Here is a 12417-nt window from a genome sequence, read left to right on the forward strand (position 1 = left end):
CCTTTGAATATTGTGAGTATGCTTTGAACATTTGTGTACAAGTGTTTGAATATCTATTTTCACTTCTTTTGGTTATATTCCTTGAAGTGGAACTGCTGGGTCACGGTAATTCTGTGTTTAACTTTTTCTTATAAATTTTTTGAGGAGCCATCGAACTGTTTTCTATAGCTGTTGTGTTGTTTTACATTCCTGTTGGCAGTGTTCATTCCGGTGTATCTATATCCTTGCTAGTGCTACCTTTACAATTTTTTGGTTTTGATCATCCTAGTAGGTATGATTGGTATCTTATTGTAGTTTTGATTATTTCCCTAATTGCTAACTATGTTGAACATTTTTTTCCATGTACTTATTGGCTACTTGTACATCTTCACTGGAGAAATGCCTGTTCAAGTACTTTGCCCATTTTTCAGTCTGATGCTCTCCCACCTGAGCTGTTTTGGCCACTTCTTTGCCGATATTTGAATCAGGTTTCTTTGTTGTTGTTGAGTTGTAGGCATTCTTATATTTTATGAATACTTGATCCTTATCAGCTCTGATTTGCAAATATTTTCTTCCGTTCTATGGGTTGTCTTGTCACTTTCTTGATAATGTATTTGGCACAAAAGTTTTAAATGTTGAAGTCCAATTTATCTATTCCTTTGTTGCTTATTCTTTTGATGTTAGATGAACATCTCTTGCCAATTTCAAGGTCGTGAAGATTTACCCCTGTGTTTACCTCTAAGAGTTTTATGGTTTAAACTCTTATATTGAACCATTTTGAGATAATTTTTGTATGTGATGTGAAGTAAGGATCCAGCTTCGTTCCTTGTTATGTGAATATTCAGTTGTCTCAGCACAATTTGTTGAAAGACCATTAATCTTTCTAGTAACGGTCTTTCAACAAATTCTTTCGCTGTTGACTGGGTTTGGGCTACTTGTTGAATATCAGTTGAGCATAAGTGTAAGATTTTATTTCTGGACTCTTAGTTCCATTGCATTGGTATATATATCTTTCCTTATGCCTGTATCACAGTATTTTGATTATTTTACGTACTAGTTTTGATGTCAGATGTGTGAATTCTGTTTTTTTCAAGATTGTTTTGGTCATTTGGGATTCCTTGCAGTTACACATAAATTTTAGAATTGATATTTGCTCTAATGCAAAGATCATTAGATTTTGTAGGGATTGTGTTGACAATTGTCCATTTTGGACAATATTGCTATCTTCACAATATTAAGTGTTCTAATCCCTGACTCCAGGATGTCTTTGCACTTATTTAGGTCTTTTTTAATTTTATTTTTTCCAGCAATGTTTTGTAATTTTCTTTGAGGAAGTTGTTTGCCTTTTTGGCTTAAATTGATTCCTTAGCATTTTATTCTTTTTAGTGCTATTTTGAGAGAAATTGTTTGGTTAATTTCATATTTGATTATTTATTGCTGGTGTGCAGCCATACAAGTAATTTTTGTGTTAATGTTGTATTCTATAACTTTACTAACTTGTTTATTAATTCCAGTAGTATTTATTTGTCGACAGAGTTCTTTAGGATTTACTATATATTGGGTCATATCATCTGTCAATAAAGATAATTTTACTACTTCTTTCCAACTTGGATGCTTTTTCATTTTTTGGTCTTAATTCCTCTGGCTAGAACTAGCACAGTGCTTAAGTTGTGAAAGCAGACATCTTTGTTTTGTTTCAGATTTTTGGGGGAAAGCTTTCAGTCTTTTCACCATTGAGCATGCGTTAGCTGTTAGTTGCTTCAGTCGTGTCTGACTCTTTGCAACCTTATGGGCCCTGTAGCCCTCCAGGCTCCTCTGTCCATGGGATTCTGCAGGCAGGAACACTGGAGTGTCTTTCCGTGCCCTCCTCCAGGGGACTGTTCCCGGCCCAGGGGTCAAACTCGTGTTTCTTGCATTGCAGGTGGATTCTTTACTGACAGAGCCGTCGGGGAAGCCCATGTCAGCTGTGAGTTTTTGTAATTAATGCTCTTTACCGTGCCCTATTGAGGAGGTTCTGTTCCTGGTTTAGTGAGTGTTTTTCACAAAAGGAAGTTGGATTTTGTCGGATGCTTCTTCTATATCACTCACAGGCTCACCGCCCCCCTTCATTCTATTAATGTATTGTTACTTTAATTGATTTGCATATATCAAACCACCATTGTATTCCTGGTCTAAATCCCACTTGGTCATGGTATCTCATCCTCTTTAATGTACTGCTGTTTTCATCTTTCTAGTATTTTAAGGATTTTTACATCTATTTTCATAACATATATCAGTCTGTAGATTGCTAGTGATATCATTATCTGTCTTTAGTATCAGGGTAGTATTGGCTTTATGTACGTTAGGAAGTCTGCCTTTTCTTCAATTTTTTGGAATAATTTGAGGAGTAATCTTAATTCTTACAAGTGTTGGGTAGAATGCACCAGTAAAACCGTTTCTCCCGCACTTTTAGGATGTGTTGTAAGAGATTAACTTTGCTGTTATCATATGTTGCTACTTTCTTCAGTCTTTAGATCTCTTACCTCAGCATAAAATTTTACTGAGGAAAACATTGATAAAATTGGGGGAAACTTTGATAAAATCATTGCCCCATTCTACCCTTTGGCTAATAATCCTCCAGATTGTCAAGGTCATAAAAACAAGGGAAGATTCAAAAACTTGTCACAGACCAAAGGGAGACATGACAACTAAAAGTAATATATCCTGGATGAGATCTTGGAACAGAAAAAGAATGTGAATGGAAAAGCTGGTGAAATGTGAGTCAGATCTGGAGTTTAGTTAAAAGTAATATACTGATTTTTAGTTTCTTGATTTTGACATCATGTCCCTATAAGATAACATTAGGGGAACCTGAACTGAGTGATGGGTATATGGGAATTCTCTCTACTGTCTTCACAACTTAAAAAAAAACAAAAAAAAAAACCTGTAATTGTTCTGGGGCTTCCCTGGTGGTTCAGATGGTAAAGAATCCACCTGCAGTATGAGAGACCCGGGTTCAATCCCTGGGTTGGGAAGATCCCCTGAAGAAGGGAACGGCAACCCATTCCAGTATTCTTGCCTGGAGAATACCATGCACAGTCCATGGGGTCGCAAAGAGTCGGACACGACTGAGTGACTTCACTTCATTCTAAGGAAGTTTATTTTTAAAAATGCATTTATAGTTAGGTTGCAGTCAGAAATATACCTTGGGTCCTCTCAAGTTGAAGTCACAAGTCCATATTATTTGGTCACATTTGCAGTATTTCTCTTGTGTCTTTGCCTAGAAAATGGAAAGTGTGGATTCTTTGTAGAAAAGAAGCATTTTAACTTTGTTTTGAAAATATTCTTTGGATTTATGGGTAGCTCAGGTGACATGAATCACTGTCTACTATTAGCATTGCCTCAATTTGATTAAAAGATAAATGTTTAAATTTAGAGTGGTGGTGGTGGTTTAGTCTCTAAGTTTTGTCCGACTCTTGCCAACCCCATGGACTGTACAGGCTCCTCTGTCCATGAGATTCTCCAGGCAAGAATACTGGAGTGGGTTGCCGTTTCCTTTTCCAGGGAATCTTGGCGACCCAGGAATCGAACCCAGGTCTCCTGCACTGCAGGCAGATTCTTTACTGACTGAGCTATGAGGGAAGCCCAAAATTTAGAGGGTTGATGGTAAATGTATTTATTTTGGTCTTACGTTAGATGCCTTTGGAAGAATGAACAAAATAATCCTAGATGAGCTAGTGAATTTTTTTTTTTTTTGACAAAGTTTTTTATGGTTGCTGTGTCTGTGAAAATATACATTTGCATGTCAGGATTTGACATTTTGATCCTAAGACTGCTTTGGCAAGAGAAGTAAACCATCTGAGCATTTGGGTCTCATTTATCCCTTCTGGAATCCCTTGTAAACCTCTCTTCCCCAAGTCGATGTCTCATATGGCTCCTCCAGAGCCTGTCTCAACTCCCTGTCCTGCACCCCTGGGCTCATCACTCAGCTCAGCAACTTTTTCTGCCTTTCTCCAGCCTGTTATCCTCCTCCCAGGAGCTGTGAGATAGATTAGGAAGCCTGAAGAACAAATTAGTTTATAATATTCCTTCCCAGCTTTCATATTGGTAATGATAACACTTCATTTTTTGATCTTTTGTTAAGAATTAACAGGAATGTGTTGCTTATCTTTAATAGAATTTTCCCCTGAAGACTTACAAGAACACAGTCTTTTTGGGAGTATTTGCTATATTTTTTATCTTTTTTTTTTAAATTAAAAGAGCAGCTTCACAGGTTTGGACCTCAGATCTAAATTTGGGATTCCCAGGTTTGGACCTCAGATCTAGGTTTGGGATTATTGTACATAATAATTGTGCAGGGACAGGTTGTAGAGTGTCCGTGTGAGACCTTTCATGAACTGAAATGACATAAAGTGAAGCAGTTGCCTTAGGACACGTCTTGCTAATGGATGCACAAAAATTGAGATAAAGCCCAGATGCGCATAGGCACAGTTCAGAGCTATAGTAGCTTATTGCTGAGTGTAGTTCGTATGAAAGGAGCTTGGTGGCGCCTTTCTCTGCTTGGGGTTGCAGCAGTGAGAATGGCTTGCTGCGAAACCAACACAATATCCTCTTCAGATTTCTTTGGGTTAGCAAAAACAGATACTTATGTAGGTCTTTCATAAAAATTGTTGTTCAGTTGCTAAGCTGCGTTTGACTTCTGAGCTGAGAGAACTGCAGCATGCCAGGCTTCCCTGTCCTTCACTGTCTCCCGGAGTTTACTCAGACTCATGTCCATTGAGTCGGTGATGCCATAAAAATGTTGTGGCATAAAGTGAACTTCTGAAAAGCAGGGATACATGTATGTGTGTTTCTGAGAGGAGAAAGAAACCATGGGTTTTGCCTGATTCTCAGGAAGTCTGCTCATAGAAAGGTTAAAAATCATGATTTTGATCCAGTTCCCAAAGTCTGGCAAACAGCTTGAGAAAGGTGAAAAGACTTGTTCGCCAGACCTTTATGAGTATCCAGGTCCCCAGTCCCAGATTTTGCACTGTACCACAAATAAAATTATCCCAGGGTTCAGTTTCCCATACTTCTGTTTTCCTTGTTTGCTCATCCTTTCCCCGCCCTCCTCACTCTGCTTTTTGTAGGCAGTGTGTCGGGTTTCTTGGCCTGTGTTCATTTGTGTGTGTGTTTTGCTTCTCCCTAGGTCAAGCCATGACTACAGTAGCAGTGCACGTGGACTCCAAAGCTGAGCTCACTACCCTGCTGGAGCAGTGGGAGAAGGAGCATGGCAGTGGGCAGGACATGGTACCCCTCCTTACCAGGTAGGGCCGGTTAAGTGCTGTTGTTTTTTTTAAAGGAAATTTGGGAATTTCCAGGTGGTCCAGTGGCTTTCACTGCCAGGGGCACAGGCTCAGCACCTAGTTGCTGAACTGAGATCCTGCAAGCTGTGCAACGTGGCCAAAAAAGAAAAATACTGGAGAACAGTGTAGAACATTATCACTCTGTGAATCCTAAAGACATTTTCTTGCCCTGTCAGAGCCAGTCTTTATGTCTCTACGTCTTAAAGCTTTTGCAGTCGCTTCCTTTTCCTCTCGGGCTCTTTTGTTGTCCTGCTCTTTCCTAGGTTCTTCTCCTGCCAGTGCTCAAGCTCCAGAGTTCTGTTGGTGGTTCTCTTCTCTCTTCACCCTAGGTATTTTACCTAGATAGTTTCAGCTCTGTCCATGATTTAAAAAATTATTCTCAGTCTCTTTTTCTACCTCAGGCTCCTCTTTATAAAAATTGTAGACCCATTTCTCAGCTACTTGGTGTATACATCCTTTCCTGGTTGTTCCACAGACACTGGAAACGCACTGTGTCCAAAATAGAGCTTCTTACCATCATCCTGCCTCCGTCTTCATTCACAGCATGCGCTTTTGTACTCTCTGCCTTGGTGCAAATGGTTTTAAACTAAAATCTGAAAACCATTCTCCCTAGTGTATTCCTTTCCTAGCACTACCTAGTCACCAAGCCCTGAGGATTTCTGCTTCCTCTTCTCCCCTTCCCTCTCTCTTCATTAGGTGTTGATCATATCTTGGCTGACTTACTAGGCGGTGTGCACTATCTCTGTCTCCAGTGTACCCTCTTCTAATACAACACCCTCTTTGCTGAAAGATTTATCTTTTTCACACACAACTCTGACTGTCATACCTCAACTCATAATTCTTTTCTGGCTCTCTTTTCCTACAAAATGAAATGTAAACTTTTTAGAGTGGCTTATGATGTTGTTTATGATTTGGCCCCTACTTCCTTTTCTGCCTCATAGTGTTGTTCTTTTTTAGTGAGGAATAGCACCATATTTTCCATATTTTGCCTTTATACTTGCTGTTTCTTTGGCTTGAAAAGCCTTTCTTTGGTATATCTGCCTGGCAAACTCTAGTCCTTTCAGGAAGCAGTTCAAGAATCACATCTGTAAATACCATATGATACCACTTATATGTGAAATCTAAAATATGACAAAGTATGACCCAGATGAACCTGTCTATGAAGCAGAAATGGAATCATGGACATAGGAAAACAGACTGGTGTTTGCTGAGGGGAGGGGAGGGAGTTGGGAGAGGGGTGGAATGGGAGGTTGGGGTTAGCAAATCTAGTCTTTTATATATAGAATAGATAAATAAAAAGGTCCTACTGTGTAGCACAGAGAATTATATTCAATATCATATGATAAGCCATAATGGAAAAGGATATTTAAAAATGGAATACGTTTATAAATATGTATAACTGAATCACTTTGCTGTACAGTGGTAATTAACATTGTAAATCAACTATATTTTGATTAAAAAATCTTTCTCAGGTGGTAAAATAATTACCACTTGTACTGTAATTATCATTTTACATGTGTCTCCTTACTAAAGTGTAAGTTTTCTGAGGGCAAGTACTTCTCATTTTTATTGGTGTCTCCTTGTGTCTCTTCAGACAGTGAAGACTTGCCCTTTGCCTTATACATAGTGAACTGTGTGGTACATAATTTTATTGAATGACTGCGTTGAGGAGAGAGAGTGAAAAATAGACTAGGGAGGGATACCTGTGATTTTTGTTAACAGGAAGCCTTTGAAACAACAGGCTCTTTTATATCTAACTTTGATATAACAGAGAAAAAAAATTTTTGTTTGCGCAATGATCTATTCTCTAGGGATAAAGAAAACTATGGTCTTATGAAAGGTTAAACAGGGATAAATGCTTTGTTCATAACTGCTCTTGATAGAGGCGAAACATGTGAATGTTTTTTATTTTAGGGAAAGGATTTTTGCTGACTGGTGGAAAGTGGATTTTCATTTGTAGAGGCATTGGAGGTTAAGAATTACTAATCACAAGCTACTTGAAATGTAGCCATATGAATGAAAGAATCTTAAATATTGTGCATTTGACATGTGGATTATTGATTGATGTAATTTTGAAAGGAGAGAGTGATAAATGGTACTGTTCATGGTATACTCACTAAATTTCTAAAAAAATGTTTTTTAATGTTTTATTTTTGGGAATTCCCTGGTGGTCCAGTAGTTAGGACTCGGCACTTCCACTGCCAAGGGCCCAGGTTCAATCCCTGGTTGGGGAACTAAGATCCTGCATGCTGTGCGGTGAGGCCAAAAACAAGTAACTTTATTTTCAGGATTATTTCATATTACTTATCATATTTGACCCTGAACTTTGTCATTATACTGTGGTATTCAGAGGTGCAAAGCCTAAACTAGAGGAACCCTATGTTCAAGGAGATAACTATCTGGGAGGCAACTAAATGGATCTAAAAAAAGTGGGTAGTGGTACAGAATAGTATGTAATGAAGTGCTAGATCGGGCAGATGGTTTGTGAATATTCCGGGGGTTAGAAAACTGGAAAGAATTTGAATAAGCCTGTTTCATCTGTTCACTCAAGTGTTTGAGGACCTTTTGTTTATCAGGACAGCTTCTTCATTTGTTAGTAAAAGTATCACTGACAGCCACATTGTTAAAAGATAGCCATCCTCTGAGCTACTTGAAAAAGACTGTAGTCAGGCAGTAGAAAGCTAAGGTTAGGGTACTGGGTTTTAACTCCAAATCCAGTGGGCTTTCCAATATAGTATGTGGTAAAGGTTCCTTGGAACAGGGGCTTGAAAGTTGTTAGAACATATGTTGATGAAAAGCAAAGAAGACAAGGTTTTCTAGGAAAAGTGAAAATATGCCTGAAAAAGGTATCTGTCTAGGGGAGAATGAATGGCATGTTTCTGTGGCAGGGAGGAAATGGGCTCCACCAGAGTGCAGGGTGAGTATATGTTAGGAATGGAAGCTAAAATTACATGGAGCAAGATGGTAAAAGATATCTTCAAGGCTAGACTGAGAATTTAAAGATGCAATAGGATGAGTTAAAAGTATGTTTTAGATGGGGCAAAATGCCTGCCATCCTCCAAACTGTGGGTCTGTTAGTTCGCTGGTTATTTCCTACAGTATTTTCTGTAAGAGGTTATAGAAAAACCTAAATGAACATTTTGGCCAGTGCAGTAATTTATAGTTGACCCATGGTTGCTTGAATCTGTGAATGTGGAGGGCCAACTGTACTATGCCATTTTTATGTAAAGGACTTGACAGAGGATTTTAGTGTCCCTGGGAGGTCCTGGAACCAATTCCTTACAGATATGTGTGTTGTGTAATGCTCTGATGGATTCTTTACTTGTAAAATCATCACCTAGATCAAGTTATAGAACTACCTCCAGAAGCCTCCCTCCTGGTGTATCGCATTAGTATCTGCCTTAGATTAACTGGTTTTCTATTTTTTTTAAATAATAATTTTATTTGTTTATTTTTGGCTATGCTGGGTCTTCATTGCAGCGTGTGAGCTTCGCTTGGGTGGCACTAGCTCTAGGGCGCATGGGCTATGTAATTGCAGCTCCCAGGCTCAATAATTGTGGTGCATGGACTTATAATTGCTCTGAGTCTTCTGGAACCTTGTGGGTTCTTCCTGGATCAGGGATGAACCCATGTCTTCTGCATTTGCAGGTGAATCCTTTACCACTAAGCCATTGAGGGAGCCCCATTTGTTCTTTTTTTCCCCCCTAATTTGTTTATTTTTAATTGGAGGATAATTGCTTTACAATATTGTGTTGGTTTCTGCCATATATCCACATGAATCAGCCATAAGTATACATATGTCCCCTCTCTCATGAACCCCCCCCTTTTGTTTTTGATTCCCAGTTTTCATAGGAACAACACCTAAGTAGCTCTGATGTCAAGCTCTATTCTAAGCAGAGTACATACATATTAACTTAAACCTCAGGGAAACTCTAAGATAGGCACTGTTATCCTCATATTACAGGTTAGGCACAGAGAGGGTAAGTAATTTGAACAAAGTCAAGAACAGTAGAAGAGGTCTGAAGTCTGCTGTTTTGAGAGTAGAGAGTCCAAAACAGTATGGTCTGGACATTTCTGGTCAAGATTTAAAGAAATGATTGAAGTCAGGAGATATTTTGTCAGGTAGAGCTAATAAGAATTATTGCAGTGGGGAAGGGGAGAAAAAGGAAGGACTTAAGGATGTCTCCTGGGTTTTTGGCTTCTGAGGGGATAGTAGTGCTGTTTTTTGAGACAGGAGAGTTGGAGAGAAGAATGAATTTGGGAGTGGAAATTGTTTTATGAGATGGTTGGTTAGATCTTTATGTTTGTCAGGACAACACCCTCTTTCTAATTTTTTGCTTTTATTTTGTACCTTGACTGTTAATATTGACTATTGTAGGTGGTGGTATATCTTTCTTTTGTATGCTTGTTTAGCATTGACCTTGTCTTCCCTTTGTATTAGGATGTCTGAATTGATTGAAAAAGAAACTGAAGAATATCGTAAGGGGGATCCAGACCCATTTGATGATCGGCATCCTGGTGAGATCTGTGTTTTCTTAATTCTGGCTCTAATTTTCTTACAAAAGAAAACTGCTTACTATAAGGACTATTTTTCAGTTGAAATAGAATTTCTCAAAATATTGCTCAAGGTGGGGGCAGCAAGGAAAAATACATTACTGGAAAAATGGAAATATTTTTAATATTTATCAAGTACTTAAAGGATATTATATAGATATACCTTATTAGTTGAAATGATTACAAAGATTTAAAAAGAAAAAAAATGTTCTCTCTTTTTGACTTTTGAACCAAAAGATGCTGTACTTTGCGTGCCTTCATCTTTCTAACAACAATAATTATCCTTTTACTAGTGGGGAAATGTGGTTGAGAATGCATTTAATGCCTTTTAGTTATGAAATTGATACTTGGAACCTTGAATAATAAATGGACTTCTTGGTGTCTACTTTAATGTTCCGTAGCTAAAATATGCTACCTCGGGTTAACATGGTTTTCTTTTGGGTCAGTGAGCCATGAAGACCCAGCCTGCCTTGGCATGGAATTTGCTACAGTACAGAACTATGTGGGACTTGAGACTGCCATTTTATGTTCGAAGGTAGATTACCAGGGGGCACAACTTAAGTCATATGGGTCCACGTGGCATATCAATTTTCTCTTTATAAAACCAGAAGCAGTTCTTTTTGGAGAGAAGAGACTGAGATCTTGTAACTGGAGAGACAGAATGAGTGGAACTTAATAAAAATAAGAACATTGTCTATCCACCTGAATGCACCAGTCTTACACTTCTGTTTCTTAGACTGTTATTCCCAAATGTAAGTAAGCTGGGCATTTCAGATTGAGGGTCTAGTCATTATGTGATGCTACCTGCTGCTCTTGTCCTGGATATCCCCACTTGGGACTTTGAGAACTATTTGCTTTTTGAACTCACGTCTTCAGTAAGGCAGTAAGAGCAAGAAAAAGTGGGAAAGTGAAAATAAATTAACTCATGAGTTGTGAAAAGAATTGAAACAGATTATCATGCTTAGTGACATTGCCTTGGAAAGGATGAAATGGTAACAAGAAGGGAGAGAAGAATGCCTTTTTTCAGTAGAGATTTAAAGACAATTTATTTCCTCTCTGTCTCTTATATTAAAACATATTTGTTACTAGGCATAATTTCTTTAAAAAAGAATAAGGGTCTTAGTTTCATCATTTATAAACAGAAAGTTAGGTAATCTGAGGTCCACATTTGTTTTTCTGATGCCATTCTCTAACTTCTGTTTTGTGAATTACTTTGCGGTATTAATTACAGCTTGGTAAAAACTTTTTATCAGCAACATATATCTTCATCTGAAACTGTATCCTTTGACTAAACTTGCCACTCTAAAAGGAAAATTAAGTGAAATAGATGATAACCTGTTTTAAAAGCAAACCAATAATTTTCCCAACGATTAGCGAATTCTTTCATTTTTAGGCTGTGTATTAATCCTAGATTCCTGGCCTCCTTTCTTTTTCTAGGAGCTCAGAAGTTGATGACCAAGATGACCAAGTTCACTTTATCTTTAGCAATTGCTTGGTGGGACTCCCCTCTCCCTCAAACCTGGCCTGTTGTTACAGGTTTGAGGATGTGCTGCTGCTGCTGTTGGCATTATAGCTGAGAGACTGGGCTTGGAACCTGTTTTCACTCCAGGCCACCCATCAAGAGAAGCTATGCTTCCTTCCTTTTTCTCTTTGGGAGGTCAGGCATTTCCATTCTCTTGGGATCCTTTATGATTCTTCTATAGACCTTGTATACTCTGAGTGATGCTGCTCTGGGTCTTGTGCTCATTTGTTTAATTTGGCCTTGATGTGTAGACAGTATACTGGGAGATGGGAAGGTTAGAAAGCAGTGTTTGAAGTTTTTTATTGTCATTTTTAGTTTTAAAGAATGCTTCTTACGAGATCTAGTTCATCGAGAGAATCTTTTCTTCGTTTCTGTTAATTTTTGCTGGCCTTTTAATGGTACTTAAAACCACCCTGGTTCCTTTCCAGAGGTCTGAGCTGCTTAACTGGGACGACTTACTCATTCCTTTGCCTCCTCCCCTCTTCTCTCGGCAGGTCGAGCTGATCCAGAGTGTATGCTGGGCCATTTGCTGAGAATACTCTTCAAGAATGATGATTTCATGAATGCAGTAGGTTTGCTTCTTAATTTTCTCCAGAGATTATCATCAACAGATGCTTTACCTTTATTTTCCTGTACTTTCTCCTGAGGTCTTGACAAAGTTGGGAATAGATTGGATAGATTTTTTAATCTGGTATTGGTTCAGTGAAATAAGACTAATTATGGACTTGTTTATTACCAAAGTCCTGGCTGGGGCCAGGGTATTTTCTCTTTGGTGTTCAGTTGCATATTGATGAGGGTTCTCAAGGCATCTCTGCTCATACTGGAGTGAGATGATTTTGAATTTGGAAATATAGAAGTTCTCTTGGATTCCTGAATAGGAAAATTAAGAGTGGTGTGTGCAGCATGCTTCTGCACTGACACTGTGGGTGTGCACACTATGTGGGTGTGCACACTATATGTGTGCATGCTATGCACTGGACATGTGGAGGAGGAAAGAAAGGAAAGGAAGTTAAATAACCTGAGTTATTTTACCCAGGT

The 12417-nt window shown here is 38.5% G+C and overlaps 1 protein-coding gene and 1 non-coding gene across 2 annotated transcripts in view; both read left to right on the forward strand.

Moving 5' to 3' along the window:
- Positions 1 to 5154: 5154 nt before the first annotated feature.
- The window catches only part of DCAF1 (DDB1 and CUL4 associated factor 1), a 73302-nt gene continuing 66039 nt past the window's right edge, over positions 5155 to 12417 (forward strand). The window contains exons 1-3 of the mRNA XM_068981996.1: positions 5155 to 5264; positions 9745 to 9821; positions 11874 to 11947. Coding sequence (XP_068838097.1) covers positions 5155 to 5264; positions 9745 to 9821; positions 11874 to 11947 — 261 coding nt within the window. The remainder of the gene's footprint in view (positions 5265 to 9744; positions 9822 to 11873; positions 11948 to 12417) is intronic.
- TRNAG-UCC (transfer RNA glycine (anticodon UCC)) lies at positions 7465 to 7537 on the forward strand. The gene has a single exon. It is a non-coding gene; the product is annotated as a tRNA-Gly (tRNA).

Source organism: Capricornis sumatraensis, chromosome 10, assembly GCF_032405125.1.
Source record: "Capricornis sumatraensis isolate serow.1 chromosome 10, serow.2, whole genome shotgun sequence".
NCBI classification, from domain to species: Eukaryota; Metazoa; Chordata; class Mammalia; order Artiodactyla; family Bovidae; genus Capricornis; species Capricornis sumatraensis.